Source organism: Tympanuchus pallidicinctus, unplaced genomic scaffold, assembly GCF_026119805.1.
Source record: "Tympanuchus pallidicinctus isolate F22 unplaced genomic scaffold, pur_lepc_1.0 scaffold7, whole genome shotgun sequence".
Lineage (NCBI taxonomy): Eukaryota > Metazoa > Chordata > Aves > Galliformes > Phasianidae > Tympanuchus > Tympanuchus pallidicinctus.
This window is the reverse complement of record NW_026294791.1, coordinates 17,503,397-17,523,137: the sequence shown is the minus strand read 5'-3', so window position 1 is coordinate 17,523,137 and position 19,741 is coordinate 17,503,397. Positions and strand designations below refer to the sequence as shown.

Genomic DNA, 19,741 nt, shown 5'->3' with positions numbered 1-19,741 from the left:
ACAAGCTCAAATGCCTTTGCTATGAAGACAAAGAGGTGTTTGTACTGATGTGTGTCTAATATATATATATATATATTTTTTTTTTTTTTTGTAGCATTGAAGTGAGAAGAAATAGATGTTGCTCAGTACTTCAGATTACTGTCTATTCAAAGCTGCCAGTGTTTCCTGTATGTAGTATATATACTTTCCTATTAATGTGATTTTTTTTTTATTCTTAATTAATCTCTTCTTGAGGGCTGTTGACCACTGAGTTTTTTCCTCTGTATGTGACTCAAAATTCATCAATTCGGAATTGTCGTATTTCATTTAATGTAGTGTGCTGAACTGATAGCACCTAGGGTTTTCTTCTTGGCATTTGGGGATGTTTTGGGGATATACAGGGAAGAAAGATGAAAGCAGGGAGGTATAAATCACTTACTGTTTCTTTTTCCAAGCAGAAGGTTGGCAGACAAGCCAAATAAAGGTTTATGCCTGTAAATCTTAAATGGTATTTCTGAAAAAATACTAACATTCAAATTGATTCAAAAACATCTTCTCTGCTGAAAGTCAATACAAACATTTTAAATAGAGAAGAAATAATATTTTGTACTCTTGTGCCTACATTTTATACAGGCTAGATTTCTTCTCAGAAGATGTGAATGCTGTCAATAATGTATTATGAAAGTCCACCCTTGCGTTTACAAATTCACATATGAACCCTGAGGCATCAACTTGAAAAGATTTAACCCATAATGACAGCTCTGAACAAATGATTAACGATAACAATAGTATTGAGCTGTGTTAGAAGTGGAAATGTATGTCTGCGCTAAAAATATGTGTGAAATGAATAAACATTAAAAATCATGGATTAACACCTATATTGCGAACCTTTCTGTGAGATTCCAGAAAAGAAAAATCCAATTACATTTTTGAGAAAATTAGTGCTGGGAGAGCTGCAAACATCGTTTTAATTGTTAGATAACTAAACTGAAGCAATTACAAAATCATTGAGCATGAATCTGGTATAACAGTCATTTTAACTTGTAGGGCTACACTGACCGCATTAAAGTTATTTCAGATTATGCTGAAATAAATTAATTCTTAATTTGAATATTAAAATCTGACTTGATTCTTAGGAGATCAAGCATTTGATATTGCTTGCGAGATAGAAGACATATTTTCTAGGCTTAGACAAAGCAGCTACATCTAATGCAAGCATGCGTGTGGGGATTTCTAACATATCTTCACCTCAGACATTCTCTAGTTTATTTTGTGCTTCCTGAGAGTGGTGATGACTTTCACTAACAAAAAGCCTTGACACTGCAGTGTGATGGCACTACTTGTGCCTTGCCTTGCTAAGATCACCGTGCCTGTGTACCTAATTCATGTGTTGAACAAGTCTATTAGGGTCAATGGTTGCTCCTCTGGACAAATATCTGCACTGAAACTTACTTTCAAAAATCTGAAATTTTTGCTTTTCCAATATCTCCTAAAATGAAAAGAATGGGAACCTCTAATCTTTGAATAATAATCCTTACAGATGACTATGGAATCAAACTGTGAGAACGGCTCTTCATTTCTGTAGCGTTTATAGCAGTCATCATGCTTTGTCTGTGTTGGGATACACCCTGTGACAATTGTGTAGATGCTTTAATGCAAGCCAGTCTTTCAAATGCAATGCGATTTGTAATATTTTGTGGTAAGCGTTATTTCAGTATGACTAATTTATAGCATGTTCCTGTGGGGACTTTAAGACTAAGTGACAAGCATAACTTGAGAATTCAAAGCGACTATGAAACATGTCAGTTTGCAGCAGTGCAAATGTAGACACTGAATAACAGTAAAACTAATTTTATTCCTTGTAAATAAATAAATAATTGTTAACAGAAATATCATTGAGCTTAACTGGCTCCTGAGTTCACACAGTTTTATCCAAAGCTCCTTTTAAAATTTGTTTCCTTTGACTTCAGTGGATCTTTGCTATTGGTTTATCTACTGATGTTTGTGAAAATGCAGTGATTTTTTTCTTTTAAAAGCTGGAAGGCTATATTGAAAAAAAAAATCATTACAATGTTTGACCAATTATTATACCTTTCGCCAAGCAACAAGTTTTTGAACTATTACAAGCTATACAAGGGTAAATGGTTTTAAATTAGAAGAGAGTAGATTTATATTAGGTATTAGGAGGAAATTCTTTACCCAGAGCTCTGGAACAGATTGCCTGAGAAACTGTGGATGAGCCATCTCTAGTGCTGTTTGAGGCTGGATTGAGTGGAGCCTTGGTCAGCCTGATCTGATGGTTGGCAACCATTTCATGGCAGGGAGTTGGAACTGGATTATCTTTAAGGTATAAAAGCCATTCTATGATTTTGTAACTTTCTCCATTAATCAGCTGTATTCTCCTTCACTTTCTGGTATTCCAGCACATTACCAGTGCCTGCTATCTGTCATCAGATTTCTTCCACAGGGTGAAGTACAAACTAAGATGTGCTTTGCAGGTTTCCCATGTAGTCAGTGATACTGTCTCCTCTTTTACTGTCTTGTGTTGTCTCAATAGAACTCTCCCTTTCCCATTTGTAGTCTGTAACCTTAAAACATAAGAGAGCGAAAGTAGGCTAGACTTCTCTAAAAATCCCCGTGTAAATCTCCTGTTGCTGAATTCACAACACAGTGAATTCTAAGAATCCATCATCTATTGATGAGTTATGTATTATTTCAGTTCAAACTGATTTCCTCACAAATATGAAACAGGAACTAATAAAACGTGAATGGAGGAAATCCTGGAACACTCATTTATTTTCTTCACTGAAGTTTGATCCTGTTCCCATTTATTTCAGAGACTTTAGATCAGGCCCTATTGTTAACTACTGTTCCATTCTGTTTCCCTGGTAACGTTTTATTTTTAGCTTCTTTATTCTACAAAGATGTGGCATGGAAGGTTCGTTTTGAACATGAGCAATTGTAATTTTATTTTAAATGTTTCATTTCATGGGCAAGAAAAGAAAAAAGGAAAAATAACCCACCTAACTTGTCCCCACAAAATATCTACAAATATCAGACATTTTTTTCATGGCTTCAATGAAAGATTTTTGGGAGATAGACTATTATGAATTCATGTATTTTTAAATATTGTCTGTTTGCACATTGGAGGTGGTTCTGATTTTCTTTGGTTCGTAGAAGGTTCCATATTACCAATAGTACAGCGATTTAAAGAATAATTGATTTCAGAGAAAAGAAGAAATATTATTTACTCATCTTTAATGCTAGTCACCATTACTATCTGCACATCTGCAGGACAAAGTAAAGGATTTGTGGAAATTGGATCTGCTTCCATTTCTAGGCTCTATTTAATGGCGTATACTTGTATGACCATCTGAAAGCCTTTCTTAAACAATTCTTTGGTCTTCATAAGACTTCTTTGTAAGAAATGAGGCTAGCTCTTAGCTTTTAGACTCCAGAAATCATTATGTAGTAGGATTTTGTAGGAGGTTGCAGATTTTTCTTCTCTAGTATTATCTGCTTGTCCATTTGAATTCAACAGTCTCTCCGACTAAAGAGCAAGTGTAGAAGTTGATAAGAAATTTAATTTTTCATGTATTGATTTGTCAAATAATCGTGATTAATTTTAACCCTTTCTCTCAACTGAGAGGCCACGCTTAATGGCCACACTCCCTGAGAGGAAGCTTTGCTTGTGGGCTTTTGGTACTTATGAAGAGAAGGAGAGCAACTCTGCTACATAATAATAAAAATAAAAAAGCAGTTCTATGTAAATACAAGTTCAGAACAACTACATCGTGGACAAAGGAGAACATATAAATATCTGTTTTAAAGATTTCAGTACTTTTCAAAGTAGTTTGGATTTGGAGTACAATTCACCCATTAATAGATCAAGGACTTTCTGATTATGTCTTTCACTCGAGCTGCATAGGAAAGATGATCTGTCAGAATTTATCAGCAGATGAGTGATTATTTATCCTCTTATGTAGGCTCCTATTTATAGTATTTGTCAAGCAAGTTCCCTCCTAGGGGAGGATTACCATATGAGCACTACGTGGTGTGATGAAAGCCTTAACATAACTCAGGCTTTGTAATTTCCTTTTATCTGAAATAATTGTCATAATAAGATGTAAGGACTAAAAAAGCTCTTACAGTGCTGACTGAAAATCTTGTGCTATTCAGAAGGTGCCTTGGTTACAAGCAGATGCTTCTGTATTCCAGCAATTGTGAAATCAAGGCTCTTCAATAAATGGAAAAGAACCCCTGATTTTCCCTGTTGCTAAGGAAATGGTAAGAGAGAAATAATCATTCTTTGAAGAAATGACCAATTCTTGTTGTAAGATGTCATTCTCAGTATTTCTTAGCTCTGTAGCTTCATTTGTCCAAACAATTTCAACTATGAGGTAAGAGAGTCTGATAAGATTTAGATGATAGCTGATCCAATAAGATCACATCACTATCCCTCCAGAGATTAAGTAAAATGATGAGAAAGTGGCCAGTTATGGTCATTGGCCCATCTTGTCTTCCACATCCAGGAGTAGTGCTAATGGTAGTTAACGGGTTGCTTTCTGCCAAAGTTCCTTGTTCTCTTTGCATGGATACATTTTATTTTTTTTTTCCTCGTACAGTAGGCAGGAATGAAAGGCTTTCCGAAAGAAGGAATTACTAGAGCTTACAGAGAACAAAGACTCGTACAAATTTCCTGTCAGTCAGTTGTATCTGATGTGCAGGAAAGACAGACTGATTAGGACAGAGGTTTAGGACATATCCTTGTTACCAGCTAGAACATTTGATTTCAGAGTTTTGAATTTTAGCACTGAGAGGAGAGCAAAATTCTACCGCTTGCATATGTTGGTGTGAGTTACCAGCTAGCCCTGCTGCTATTGATGTTTTTTTTTAGGGTTGATTACTTGATCTGCTCTCAAAGACACTGTCCTTTTTGAAAGCTACATTTGCTGGTGCTGTGCATTATTTGCACTTCACTTTTGTAAAAGAGGAAAAAATTGAGAGCAATGAAAAATAACTACCTTGAAATAGTATAGCTTTCCAGAAGTGTGTCAGTCAGCTTTTATTTCTGTAGGCATAGAGGCATAAGGCTACTAGTGTTGAACACTGCCAATACAGTGGTCCTAATGCCATCTCATTGGGCTGAGGTGTAGGATTCTATCTTGGGTTATGCACTACTTCTGTGGCATTGAGACTGATTGCACACAAATAGGATAAAAGAAAGAAATACAGCCTATTGTACTGAGGGTTTGATTGTTTTTTTTTTTTTTTTGCTTCTGTCCTTTTGAATTACATTCTTAATTAGCACTTTTATCTCTGGTCTATACAAATCACACTCTAGGAGTGAAAACAAGCCCAGTCCAAGTTGAGGTTTCTTTTATAAGACTCTTCTCAGGCAGTTAATAAGAACATTTGAAAGAAGATGTAGATTTGAACTTTGTGTTCAGTGGCGAGTTATTGTAATAAGCAGAGATGTGGAGTAATGTAATTCCATAGACCAACAGTGCTTAACCAAAAAGCAAGGTGAGGAATTAACAAAATCCAGTGGATGCTCAGCAAAATGTCTAAAAATGTATGTTTATTCAATATCAGAAAAGTATGTGTCATCTTAAAAATGAAATTTGAAAGTACTTTCAGCTTGTTTATGCTTAATAGGTCTGTGATACTTAACCAGAAGCCTCCGCTTGCATGAATTGTTGGGTGGTGTTGGTATCAGAGATGTATAGACATTACAAATATCTGAACTTCTGGATTAGTAATTTCTTAATTCAATTGAATTTACTATTCTGAAAGGATGAAAGATTTTTTCATTAAGGGGGGGGAACAATTACATAAGGTTGATTCATGCTTTTTAATATAAGGCGTTACTGTGTAAGCTACTTCCAGTGAATACCATCGTGCAGTGAATGCATTTAAATGAAGCACCTTGTTTTGATCACAGAATCACAGAATCACCTGGGTTGGAAGGGACCTCAAGGATCATGTAGTTCCAACCCCCCTGCCTAGCAGGGCCACCAAACGCACACATTCAGATCAGGTTGCCCAGGACCCCGTCCAACCTGGCCTTGAACACGTCCAAGGACGGGGCATCCACAACCTCCCTGGGCAGCCTGTTCCAGGGCCTAACTACTCTCCTTGTGAAGAACTTCCCCCTAACATCCAACCTAAATCTTTCCTCCTTCAACTTGGATCCATTTCCCCTAGTCCTGCTGTTGTCAGCCCTTCTGAAGTTTACTCCCCTCCTGGGTGTAGGTTCCCTTCAGGTATTGATAGGCTGCAATGAGGTCACCCCGCAGCCTTCTCTTCTCCAGGTTGAACAAGCCCAATTCCCTCAGCCTGTCCTCATAGGGGAGGTGCTCCAGCCCCCTGATCATCTTAGTCGCCCTCCTCTGGACCCTTTCCAAGATCTGTATGTCTTTCTTGTACTGAGGGCTCTACACCTGGACACAGTACTCCAGGTGGGGCCTCACAAGAGCCGAGTAGAGAGGGACAATCACCTCCCTCTCCCTGCTGACCACCCCTCTCCTGATGGAGCCCAGGATCCCATTTGCCTTTCGAGCTGCCAGAGCGCACTGCTGGCTCATGTTAAGTCTCTCGTCCATCAGGACCCCCAGGTCCTTCTCTGCCGAGCTGCTCTCAAGGACCACTCCTCCCAGCCTATACGGGTGCCTGGGGTTCTTCCGACCCAAATGCAAAACCTTGCACTTTGCTGTGTTGAACCTCATTAGGTTCACCCGAGCCCAGCCCTCAAGCCTGTCGAGGTCCCTCTGAATGGCATCCCTTCCTTCCACCGTATCAACCGCACCACTCAGCTTGGTGTCGTCAGCAAACTTGCTGAGGGTGCACTCAATTCCCTCATCGATGTCATTAATAAAGATGTTAAAGAGCACCGGTCCCAAGACAGACCCTTGGGGAAACCACTTGCTACCGGCCTCCACCTGGACATAGAGCCATTGACCACCACCCTCTGTCTGCGGCCTTTCAACCAATTGCTTATCCATCGGGTCGTCCACCCATCAAATCCACTTCCCTCCAATTTGGAGATGAGGATGTGGTGGGGGATCATGTCAAAGGCCTTGCTCAGGTCCAGGTAAATGACATCGGTCGCCTTCCCTTCGTCCACCAATGCCGTCACTCCAAATTGATCTCACTAAAGGGAGCAAAACTGAATAATTTTCAAACCTGTCACTTTTTCCATTTAAATGTTAGCATCAGAATTCTACCAGGAACTGGGAGTGTATGGAGTATATGATTTATTCCTTGATTTGAAATAGCTGTTTAATGTTCTCTTTATAAAGCCTGGCTTGAACAAAGGCATACATTAACTCTGTGTGTATACACACATATATGGTGCTTCTTTCATTTTGAAAATACATTTTGAATGGGGAGATGCATCTTAGTTTTGTTCACTGATACATTCTGTGCTATAAGATCTGTGAAGAGATTTTGTTTTTGAATTTTATAAATCAGGGGTGTAACCTCTGTGAAACATTCCTACCAAATTACCTGTGAACTGATCTGTCATGTAAAACACTTTCATAAATTTATAAAAAATGAGTTATGTTAGTGTCATGTCTTACTTGACTTTTCACCTCAGGGACCCCTGAAGCCCTTTTAAAATTTAGCACAAAATAGGCATAAGTTTCAGTTTAATCATTCATAACTTCAAAAACTCTTCTGCATAAGTAGATACAAGTCAGCAATTTGGAGTCAGTTCACTTTACTTAGGGGCGCTGTTGCTGTAACCAGAATCATCTAAGAAAATAAGAGTTTGTCAGTAGAAATAATTTATCTACATCTAATCTAATCTCTATGTCAAAGGTACCCTTCATAGAGGAAGTTCATTTCTGGCCTAAATGTAGACATACAAAATATGCCTTTCGAAATATTTTTACTAATTGTCTAATCCATTGAAAGGATCATTCCCAGAGGAGAAATCATCAGACTTAGAGCTCAGCTTTAAGCAGTCATGTCCTAGAAGGGTCTGATTTACTCTGCAGTCTACAGAGTGGATGTATGTGGCAGGCTAAGACATGACCTTTAATTATGGGAAGTCAATTGGCTGGATAAATTCTACTCTTTCTGGCTAAAAAAGACAAAAAGTATTTTAAAAGAAGTCAACTTCTTGTACAAATGCAGTATGCTTGTGTATGATTACATACAAATAAAATTGAAAATCCTGAAAAAAAATGCTATATACTGCTATTTCTCCATACAATCACTGCTATAAATACAAAATAGGAATAAAACACCCTGGATTTGGAGTGATAATGGTGGAGGCTCACTCTATTCTAGCACAGCTGATGTAGGTATAGTAAAAGGATGAATCTTCCTCATGATGAAAATTTAAGTGCCCCTCTCAGACTGTGGTGCTTAGCTGAAGAAAGACTTTGGTGTGTACATTGCAGTAGCCTCTGTCCTGCTGGGCTTCTTTACGTGTCTGAGTCAGTGACAACTTGCATAGTGATGTAATGTCTAGCATTAGGCTGATTGCAACATGTGTGAAATGGGACCCCTAAGGTGACATTCAGTTCAATTTTGTGTGTAATAAAATGAGGTTGATTGTTCTTGATACAAAATTACTGTAGAATTGCTGTACCATGACATCACCTAATGCAAGCAGGGTAATGATGTGCCATTGCAAATTGCAGAAATGAAACACCTAGGAGCTCCCTGTTATGCACTTTGCCATGCTGTATCATCTTTCAATTTTCCTATTCAGTACATACATCAAATTTAACTGTCTCTTTCTTAATTTTGCTTTCTTTATTATTTTGACTTCCACCTATATTTCTTGATATAGAACACAGAGCACCTTATACATTTATCAACAGTGGCTTATTTTTTCCCTCTTTCCCTCCTTTCCTACTGCCTCTCTTTGCAGTGTTGCTGTTAGGCCCAGGTCAAAGCCTACCTCATCTTGCTTCGGGACCTCCAAAGAAGCATTCCTGGCTCAGTGATCGGGAAGTGTGCACTTCCGGGGGCTTGCAATGTCCCAGTCAGCATCAGGAGGTTACTCAGACTCTTGCGCTCTTTCCCAGGGTCTCTCTGACCCATACCATGGACATTGCTGCCTGTAACTTTCCCAGGATACTGAAATGTGTCTGAGACAGACCTTGTCCACTGACTCCAGACATTATGCTTTGCACAACCTCATTCAAGGCATCCTTTTGCTCAGGCAAATAACCTGCTGCCCCATGAGATTCTGCTGCTGGCCTTTCATGAAACTGGTTGCTAATACGGTGTGGCCAGAGCTTTCACCAGCCCTGACTATAAGCAGAGTATTCTTCCAGTAGCCACAGAAGGAGCAGCCACACATCTGTACATGAACTTCCTTTCTCGTCAGAGGGAACAAATGCTCTCCTAATTCTTTTGCCTGAGCCCCCCCGTCTTACATTATCATGAAGGTCTTGGCAGACAGATTGCCAAGTGACCCAGATCTGATGATGACAAATCAGTGATGACACTGGTTGAACCTAGAATGCTCTGGCTGGAAGTGTGGTGTGTGTGTATGCAATGCCACTGTACCCCTCAGCAGCTTTGCTGCCTTGTCCCCTTGCCACTCAAGGGTCACCGTGCTGGAAAGGCAGGAAAATACAAAGCACAGCCTGCATGAAGGCCTGAGCACACATGGGAGAGCTTATCAAGGTCAGTTTGCTTAGTGCATTGCAGAGGCCCTTGTGTTGGTCCGTACTATGCCGTTGGCAGCATCTGCTCAAGTCTCAGAGTGGTACTTTCCATCCCCAGCACTTAAAGGCCCTGCTGATGCCCCTTTTTGGAGTGTTTGAAGGCAGGGCTTGGAGACAGTGTTTTCTTTTGCATACCAGGTGTGGCTTATAGATCAGATAGTGTTTTTGACAGTGGACTGCTGTACTTAAATTCTTCACTGTTGCTAATAGTAGGGTGTTTGTCACTCTGATGACTGTGTTCTGCATCCTAACTTCTTCTCCTAGGGAGAATCCTTCCTCTTGGGATTGCCCTTGACACCTGGCCTGTTGTCATTCACAATCCAGTCAGAACCTCATCGTGTCTGACAGCTCTGCCCCACGCTAATTAGCAAAGATGATATAGAGACAATAGGAGCATAGCACTCCAGTTGATCCTGCAAAATGATCTGGTAGATGTGTCGTGACAGCATGAAGTTCTCAATTCATTTTATGTTTCTGTACATTGTTTTTTCAGAGAGACCCTTGTTTTGGTTCTGTTCTTCATGATTTCTTACTGCAGTGCTGTAGCTTGAGGTTTCCCACTAATAACCCCTTCCACATATCATGAGAAACCTAATATTGGAAAATAATTCTGCTTCATCACAGATGAGATGACTGAACATCAATGAAGAATTTTATTTTTTATTTTCATGATGTTAGCACAATAAACACAGTAGCATTGATCTGTACTTATTTAACAAAATACATTTATAGCAATTTACAAATTCTTTTCCATTTTAAAACATTGCATAACATTTTATTAAACACAATACTTTATATAGAGAGTTCTCATTTAAAAACATATTTCTGAGTATTTCCTCTTTTCAGTAAAGCATAGCCTAACAAAGAAATTCGTGCCTGTTAGCAAGTAAGAAAATCAGAACACTAAGAAGATGTCACCTGTAAATTTATTTAATTTTAAATTAAGGTATCAGTGGAATGTAAACAAAGAGTAATTTTACAAAAGGCTCCTTATCAAATATACATGCAGAGGTCTGAGTTCTAATGTATATATTATTACATTTCTGCTCTCTAACGTAATATAATTTGATAAGCCATTATTAAAAACAGTAGCCTTTGGCACTTTGAGTAAAAAAGAATATATCAATATTTATGTAAAGAACACAATTTCAATGATTACACAAGAGCTTTAAAATCTTTTGTTAAGAAATAGGAAACCTTAGGAAAAATATCACACTGCACTTGAAATAGTGCAGCAAATTTTAGAATAGTAAAAGCAACACATATGCCAATATATATCTGACTAAAACCAAGGAATAAAGAACAAACACTCCCGCCAGGAATCCTGCAGTTTCTAAAACAGCTAAATTGCCAGAGGGAATATTTTCTAATCTTTGCTTTATTGCCATTATTCTCTATTTTAATTTTCCATTATTTTCAGGCTCATCTACTCATGTTCTTTTGCCTTGCACTCACAAACTAAAACATGATTGCATATTATTTCCCTGCTTTCATAGGCCAACAGTGATTGTGTCTTACCTATTCCTTTAAAGCTAATTTTACGTGCTTTATCACGTACTCAGACTAAACTAAATCCAAAGGTTTTTTTTTTTTCATTGCAATCCAAGTGTTCATAATTCCTAGGACCCTCATACAAAATTTGGTATTAAATACCAAGGAATAAAGGTACTTTATTTTAAAAAGAAAAAAACAAAACAAAACACCACCACCAACAAAATCCTGATTTGTAAGTTCTAGAATCTGAGAATGCATTTCTAAAAAAATTGCTTTTTTTTGTATCCCTGGCATCTGTGATTATATTTCCCAGTTATCATGCCTTAAAGCATGCCTTCAACATACAAAGTACCCTGGAACCCAACCTGTTATCCCCTTACATGTAACCTGCAGAACGTTTCCCCCTAATCATCACATGCATGATGGGATCTTTGTCTTCACTAGTAGCAAAATTGTGGTCATTTCCTTAAGGGCCAGCATTCTTCACAGCACTAAGTGATGGGCAGGTGGGGGAAGCATTGATAGGGCGGCTGATAGCTAAGCCTGGAGCACCTGTGTAACCGTAAGGTACGTAAAGCTTTACATCCACTACAAATTCATTCTTCTGTGCAGATTAGCACACATCACCCTCCTATTTATATAATTAGTTAGGCCTAGAGTCAGATTTGGAATTTGATTGTGATTAGTTTTTTGTTGTTATTTTTTGGTCTGTGTGTGTTGTGCTATTTATCTTCCTGCAATGGGATGATTCTTTCTTCTGCTTGGCTGAAGCAGGCAGGGTGGGCTTTTCCTCAAAGATCTGTGGGGTATGGTTTGTAGACAAGTTCTGACTATGCCGTATCATATGTATCTGGTTATCTCATACCCCGAATAAGAAGATGACTTAGAAAAAATAAATAAGTCAGATAAAGACCTGATTTACCTGATTTAAGCAGTAGCTTATTCAGTAAGGGGACTTCAAATTCATTTCCACCCTTCTTGGTGGGGGAGCGAGTAGATGTCTGTTATTAGCTCTTCAGAAGAACGAGGAGCTACACTGCATGAGCATTACCCATGGCTTCCTCCATGGGTAATTGGGTTTGTTCTTTAAGTCCAAGACGTTGAATGAAGCTTTTCTTCTAGTATGCCCAAGATGTGCTATGTGCATTCCTTTCAAAGTTCATCAGTTTAACAAGTTTTGGCAATGGAGGGCTTTAGCAAACAAGCTTTCTTTTATTACATCTGAAGTTTAATTTATTAAAGTAATTTGTGTTCTCTCAGGTGCAGAGACCCTCCATGTTCTTAAGTGGCAGTGGTGAGGGAAAGAATATAGTCCCTAACAAGGTTCTGGAGGGTGTCTTAAGGAAAGTGAACAGAAGTAGTGTCAGAATGCAACACTCGTTTAGTGATTCTGCAATACCAAGGCATTCCATTATTTAAAGCAAAGCACTAATTTCCTAAATGGTGACTGGGGTCAAACTTGTGATTGTTCTTGTGGCATGCTAAGCAAGTAAGCTAAATGACTGCTTTTAATTGTGGGCTATGACAGTATATACTGTCTCCTTTGAAGCTGATCAGGAAACCAGCGGTTTGTTTTTATTTTCTCATGGCTCACCTTTCACATTTTGCAGTTGTAGGTGTCAAACATTACAAAGTTAAAAACTAACAGAGCAATGGACAGGGTTGTTTGGAAGTTTAAAAATGCAAGATCTTAATTACTTGTAGCACTTTAAAAGACCCCTTAAAAACATAATTTAAAACAGTTCTACAAGTTAGCCCACTAACAAGCAGCGTCTTCATTAGTAGCACCTGTTCTTAAATAAAAGTTGAGCAGTAGCAGCAAAACTATTCAAAATAGATAGTTATTCCATTCTAATGGAACGTCACCTACACATTTTTTGTTGCAGTAGACATCTTAAAGAACTACACAAAACCTTTGCAATCTTTGAATGTGACAGATCCACTATAACAAAGCTGTAAATATTTCTTACGCTAAATGAATGCAGCCAGCATCATCATAATATTAGCAATATTATTTTTAAAGTAACTGCACATCAATATGTCATGTGTTTGTAGAGTCTAATAAGTATGCAAATTTTCAAAACATGTAAAGTTATCAGCACCATCCTGTATTAAAGACGTGGTGCAAATTCTGCAAAGGTGAATATATACCACTGATACAGCATTTGCTATGAAAAATTCAGTCGATTTTGGACACAAATATAAATAAAAAAAAAGTTGGCACATTCAGGAATTAAAGTGTCTGTGTTCAAGACTGTTATTTTAACATTGCCCTCAGATAAATGCTTTGAGTCTGAAGAAGCAAGTTGTATGAAAACGTTTCACATTAGTTAGGTTCTGGCGTTGTGCTTTTCCCCCACTACATGATTTCCATAGGCTCATGCACTTTGCACATCAGCAGTGTTCAGCAACTTTTGCGCTGCCGGTCAATCATTTGGCACATAAAGGTAAATATCAACTCTAAACAAAGAGGGCAGAACCTCTGTGAAGATTTGTTTCCTTTGTGGTTGTACAGACCAGCTGATATGTCTCCTCTCATTCCTTGTATGCCCGTGTGGGGGATGTGCCTTTATAGAAGATGTTTCTGGTGTTCTCTGGACTGCTCCCTCGTTCAGGGATTAAAATGATGTTACCTTTTCTTCGAAGTGTTGAGTCCCTGCTAGAAGAAATGGACAGGGTCTCTGAGCCAATCTCACTTCCTTCCACTGGTGTGACTCTTATTGTAGTGATACCATGATGGTGATGCTCGGTGTTATCTATATTGCTTCTTTTCCTGTCACCTGACCCATAACTGTCTTTCAAGGAGTCACAACTCTCAGAGTCTCTGTTGAGATCATTTAATTCATATGTCTGACGAAGGGTGATTTTTTCGGGTCCTTTCCATTTCCATGATCCACTTCCTTCACCTTCTGATGGCATCTGAATTACAGGTCTGTTATTTTCGGGATGGGCCTCAACTCTGACAATGCTGCTTGGCTCATGGTCTGTCAAAGTTTTGTATCTGATGGCTCCTGTACAAGTGACTGTGCTTCCCTCTGAACTCTTTGGACTGCCCTGAAGCACTCCTTGCTGCTTAGACATGGCTATTACTTGCATGATTCTTGGCTGGCTGTTGCTTCTACATGCGACGCTCTTCTCAGCAGCTTTCAGCCATTTAGCTCTAGCTGAACTACTTTTGGGTGATGTGTTCACATTCTCTTGAGTCTCTTCAGGAATATGTACTAACTGGGAAGAGCCAGGACGTGACTGAATAGAGACCCTTGGCCCACCAGAAAGACCGGAGTTGTTACAACCTGGTACACTACCAGGTTGAATTTTCAGGTATTGGCTACTTGGACCATGGTGATCACCATTTACACCCACTCTGGAAGGCTCTGAGCTTGACCTCATTTCTATAGCCCTTGGTGGTGACTGGCCAGATTCAGTCTCTATTACTTGCAGTGACAGCTTACGGCTTTCATTCTTATTCTTCCACTGGGAAAGCAGCTGTTTGGAGCGGGCAGAGTCCATAGATGCATGAATTGTTGCATTTCGTCTTGCTGGATCTTCCAAGGATGGTGTGTTGACTCTTGGCAGAGTGTTGCTGAAAGTTACCATGTTTTCCTTTCCCATTGGGCTTCGTGGTGTTATGATTTCTACATCAGCATTTGCTCTCTTGATGTTAGTCAGAGAACCTGAATCTCTGTGGTTTCTATTAAGGATGCTTTCTGAACGGTGAGAGACAATGCCATCAGTGCTGCTACCATTTTTACCTGGCAGGATTCTATTGGCATCTTGACTGAGGTCTGTCAAGGATCTTAGAGGTTCTCTGTGAAAATTTGGGTGAAACACATTCTCCTCACTCGGCAAGAAGTTCCCCACAGCATATAGGCCCTGATATTTGAACAGAATCATTAACAAGTAGTTATGAAAAAGAGAGATTTTTAGGTATCTTAACTACATTCTTCTGTCTTAAATATTGAGTGATAGAATTAGACCACTTTAACTGAGAGTTCCTTCCAAGTGTATCCTTATCTTTATATTCTAAATTCTCTATATATTCTCAATCTGGTAGGTAGAGGTCTTAGTAGGATAACAAGGGAACATATTTCTTGCCTATAAACACTTAAGGAAAGTATTTAGCCTCCAATGCTCTTCTTATTATAAAACAACAGATACTGCTGAAGAAAGAATATTTTGTTATGAAAATATAAAACTAAATATTTGTAGTCTACTGCGTGAAGATATTTAACATCTACAATACTGTCTGCTCTGATTTAATAATCTTGTTCCAGCTCAAGTTGTGCCGTGATTGTGCCCTTTTCCTGCATAATAACCATGTAGTACAATATCTACACGATAGAACAGTTTATCAGCTTTAAATCAAATGCATTCCAAGCTGTGCATATCTGTTACAAGATTTAAGTATACAGCATTTTCTTATTCAATATATTTATTGTAAAATGCTGTCATTTAAAGATTCCACTGAGAAAGTGTTCTATGAAAGGCTCAAATGTCTGACTCAGTCTTTTAGGTTATGTCCTTTTTAGAGTCATTTGTATTTTCACCTATCTTTCCTCTTATTGATGTTTAGTTTTAAGTGCAGATTTACTGACCGCTGGGTTTCCGAGACAATGTGCCTTTTAGATGTGTGTTGTCTTCCCCATGTGGTTATTGCACGACCTAACAAAGACCACACTTGTTTGTAGATTTCAAACATGGGAACAACAACTGCATTTATGAGAGTCTGCAACAGCTTAATAATTTGAAATTATATACTCAACAGAGTGCCTTTCTGCTCACAGCATAATCATAGAATCTGACTTAGTAACTTGTGGGTTTTTATTATCTTCTTTGGTTGCTGTCATTGTTGCCACTGTGAAATCCATTTTTTTTTCCCTGGTAACCTTTGTAGGCGACCTACATGTGCCTTAGATTATTACAACACAGAGAAAAGGGGGACAGATTATGAATTTATTATTATACTAAAATTCATTGTTGACTTCCTTGGGGGCCAAAAGCCGTCCCACTGATTGTTATGACTATTTTATTCATTGTTACATTGTCAGCAGAAGTTCCTTATTGCTTACAGGAACCTGGATTGACACAATCATGTTGGAGATGTATTACAAGCAGCAAGCAGAAGCATCCAACATTTCCTCCAATCAGATACAAACAAGCCTATCTTATGTGCATCTTTCCAACACCCTTCTGAAGTGCTCCATCTGTTTCAGTACCGTACAGATGAAGTACAAAGGAGTAACCTGACTCAGGTATCCTATTTCCCTTGCAAAACTTCCCCAAAAGCTCTAAAGAACCACAAGAGGTTGATATTATCTTTGATTTCCTTCAGGTTTAGTAGTTCACTCAGTGGAGTTGCTGTACAATAAACCATTTTTTTTAATGTGATGTGAGCTCACACTGGCAGCAAGTACTGGTTAATCCAGTATTTTCCATGTATTATGCTTTGAAGTGTGGAGTAGAAAATATGTATCTTAAAGAAAGTGCATCATGTTAGAGTTGTTTCTGCATGTAGTACTAGACTATTATATACCACTTGGTGCATTCTCATGGCACTTTGAATTGAAATACGTATTTGCTTTTCCCTGTTTCTTCTTAGAAGTGGTTACCCTGAACACCATCATCTTCAGCACATTTGGATTATATTCTTAATTATGGTACATTACCATGACAAAATATTTTCATTTAAAATACCAATACCCTTATTGTTTACATATGTTTTATTCTCTAAAATATAACAACATCTATGTATTTACCAAATAGAGAGCAATTCCTCCTCCAATGAGAAAGCCACAGTAAACATCAACTGGGTGATTCTTATATTGAGTGATTCGAGTCAGACCACATATAATTCCACAGATGATAAAAGCAAAGACCAAAAGTGGCTTCAGAAGTTTTGAGGAGTCTGTTAATGTAGAATTGAAGTACATCTTAAAAAAGAAAGAGATGAAGAAGCAGTTACAGAAACTGAAATTTACCTCAGAAGATATATGAATTTCTCACATCAAATGTTTCTTGGACACTTAAATCGCTGTTACACTAATGTTGAAGGTAATCAGTTTAATTTTGTTTAGCAGCCTTGTTAAAATCTACTCAGTTACTATAGGAAGATCTGAAATCACAAGGAATGGATTTCTGAAAGCAGAGGCAATGTTGCTTATTGATGTCAATTAGGATAAAGATTTTATGCCTAAATAATTTTCACACTCAGAACCTAAATGTAAACGTGACTAAGCAGTCCCTGTGTCAGAAACATAGAAGCCAGATGAAAGCAATAACTTATCATCAGATGCTTTAGAGAGCTATTTCTCAACTGGGGGTGAAAATGGGAGGTAAAGGGAGGCAAAAATACTTCAAATTTTCACTCTTTCTCAGGCTGAAAAAGTACTGACAAGTTCCTGGTATGCGTGCACTTCTATTACTTAGTTTGATTAGTGAGTTGCTGTTGTTTTTCCCACCCCTCTCTGGTTTTATAGCATGAAGGATGGAAAATTCTTTTTAAATTTCAAATAGGTGATCACTCATACATATATGGGCCCCCATACTGAAGAAATGTCAATGGTCAGATATGGGAAATCAGCTATAATCACTGAAGCATGTTCTAATATTTCCTGCTAATTACTGGTTTTTATTGCCTTGCTTTGCAGTAGCATCTTTGAGGCCTCAGAGAGTGGTTGTGCCTGTTCATCAATGATGCAATTCTATGGAGGTCAAATGAAACTAGATCACATAAAATGTTTGTGCCTTAATGCCTGAAGTTTAAAAACAATGAATCAAGTGAAGAGAGCAGCAAAGGAAAGATAAAACATGTAAAGGCTGATTTGAATGGTAAGTTAAAACCGTCACCTTATAAGATAAATAAGCATTGCATTTTATATGTGAATAACATGAGGCATTAAATACTTTAATAGTACAATGGATAATGTTGCTTCTTAACAAAGAGTGTGAAGCAGTCACATCTTTTCTGTATTCTTTATAGAACTGCTTTTATTTTAGCTGCTGATAATTTCATTTTGCTTTTAAATTGACAGGATAAAAACTCATATCTGTTCAGAATGTCCAGGCAATACATCACTGTAATATGTGCAGCAAATTACATTCTGACTTTCGTCTTATTTAAATGAAAATGAATAGAGTTGATTACTCACCGAAATGTACACTGCTGCAAAGGCTGCCAGGGTGGCATGTTGAGATGGGAATGACTTTCTGCCAAGGAAGGACACTCAAATTATGTTTCTAAGATCAAATATACTGTGCTAGTGTTCACTTGAAAAAATACACTGGATGATACAGTAATTTCAGCTGGCACTTCCTAGGCAATATATGATCAATCATTAATATTTACTTTCAAGATTTCTTTTCTATCATCTGGAGAAAGAACTAATCTTAATATTTAGCATGGAATTATTTTTGTGTGCTAAGCATGGTAGGTATACTATGAGTGTGAATGAGCTCTAGACTGGATGCTTGATTTTAAGAGGGACATTTCTCTAAATTTGTTTTTATAGATAAATTTCCATAATAACTCTTATGCGTGTTTCTAATTATACAAAATATTTAATGAGTGAACCTGGTTCTTATGATTACTCCTACTGGCTTCACTTTGACACTTTGATGTAAGAACTTCTCAGCTATGTATACAACCTGGATAGTCAGTCCCTACCTTCATCTTTATTTGCTCTTTTTGGTCTTTTTTTTTTTTTTTTCTTTCTTAATTTTATCATTTCATAACACAGTAGGAGTTAACAGAGCGCAAAAACATGGAATGACTTTTTAGATGTTAACAAGTTCCTTTCTGAAGCACAGAACAAGAGTGTAAATGAAAATTTGTCCAAACTATGTGGCAGTAGGCAAAATCTTATTTTTCTTATTTTTCTTCTAAACCCGTTTCTTTCTTTTCTTCTAAACCCAATTGGCTAAAAGTAAATTAAATTAAAAAAAAAAAAAAAAAAGGTGAGAATGTAAAGAAGAGATTTTACATAGCAGAGGCAAAAATTTAGCTGGGTGTGGATTCAGTAACAGCTATTCTATGAGAGACATCTAGTTCACGGCTTGCGGAAGCCCTGAAAAATTCTGAGCTCTAGAAGTGAGTACTTCAGATGTGTATCAGTTTACAGCTGTACATTTTTCTCTTTAAATGGCATGGATGTGTAACATACTGGCTGCTTTGGTGAAGAAGAGTATGTCTTTCCTGCAGTCACAGGAGCCACTTTCACCTGAGACAGGCTGAAATAGAAAGCTCAGCTTGGGATAAATGCTTCAACAATCATTCAAGGTGGTTTTTGAGAATCTAGCTGGGCTGCATGTTTCTGCATCCATTTTTTCTAGCAGCACCGCAGCTAAGTTAAAATAGCAGAGATTGAAATATAGTCCTTTGCTCTTAGATGTTTTTCTGCAAAGGAGCAGATTCTGGTTTCTAAATTTATTTCTTATGTATTCTGCTTTGTCTGTTCTAAATAATTCATTCGTAATGAAATGTGTGAATGTAGGTCAGTGTGAATGCCACACTGCTGACCTGAATTTGAGCTCATGGCTCCAGCAGCTCCTTGACTCCGGCCAAGATAAAATCAGTATGA

At 38.0% G+C, this 19,741-nt stretch overlaps 2 protein-coding genes across 7 annotated transcripts in view; one reads left to right on the top strand and one right to left on the bottom strand.

Moving 5' to 3' along the window:
• Positions 1-19,741, top strand: part of PLPPR5 (phospholipid phosphatase related 5) — a 165,129-nt gene that overhangs the window by 28,191 nt on the left and 117,197 nt on the right. The window contains exons 2-3 of one of the 6 annotated variants that reach the window (XM_052665583.1): positions 16,237-16,417; positions 17,813-17,993. The exons of 2 other annotated variants lie outside the window; for them this stretch is intronic. In XM_052665583.1, coding sequence (XP_052521543.1) covers positions 17,991-17,993 — 3 coding nt within the window. In that variant the 5' untranslated portion in view covers positions 16,237-16,417; positions 17,813-17,990. Of the gene's footprint in view, positions 1-16,236; positions 16,418-17,464; positions 17,994-19,741 lie in introns of those variants that run through there. 3 more of the 6 variants (XM_052665584.1, XM_052665582.1, XM_052665588.1) reach the window with 3 other exon arrangements.
• PLPPR4 (phospholipid phosphatase related 4) overlaps positions 11,351-19,741 on the bottom strand; it is a 29,214-nt gene continuing 20,823 nt past the window's right edge. Inside the window, exons 5-7 of the mRNA XM_052665547.1 lie at positions 18,314-18,371; positions 16,922-17,095; positions 11,351-15,038 (exon numbers count right to left, since the gene is read on the bottom strand). Of these exons, the coding sequence (XP_052521507.1) occupies positions 13,701-15,038; positions 16,922-17,095; positions 18,314-18,371 (1,570 nt within the window). The 3' untranslated portion in view covers positions 11,351-13,700. The remainder of the gene's footprint in view (positions 15,039-16,921; positions 17,096-18,313; positions 18,372-19,741) is intronic.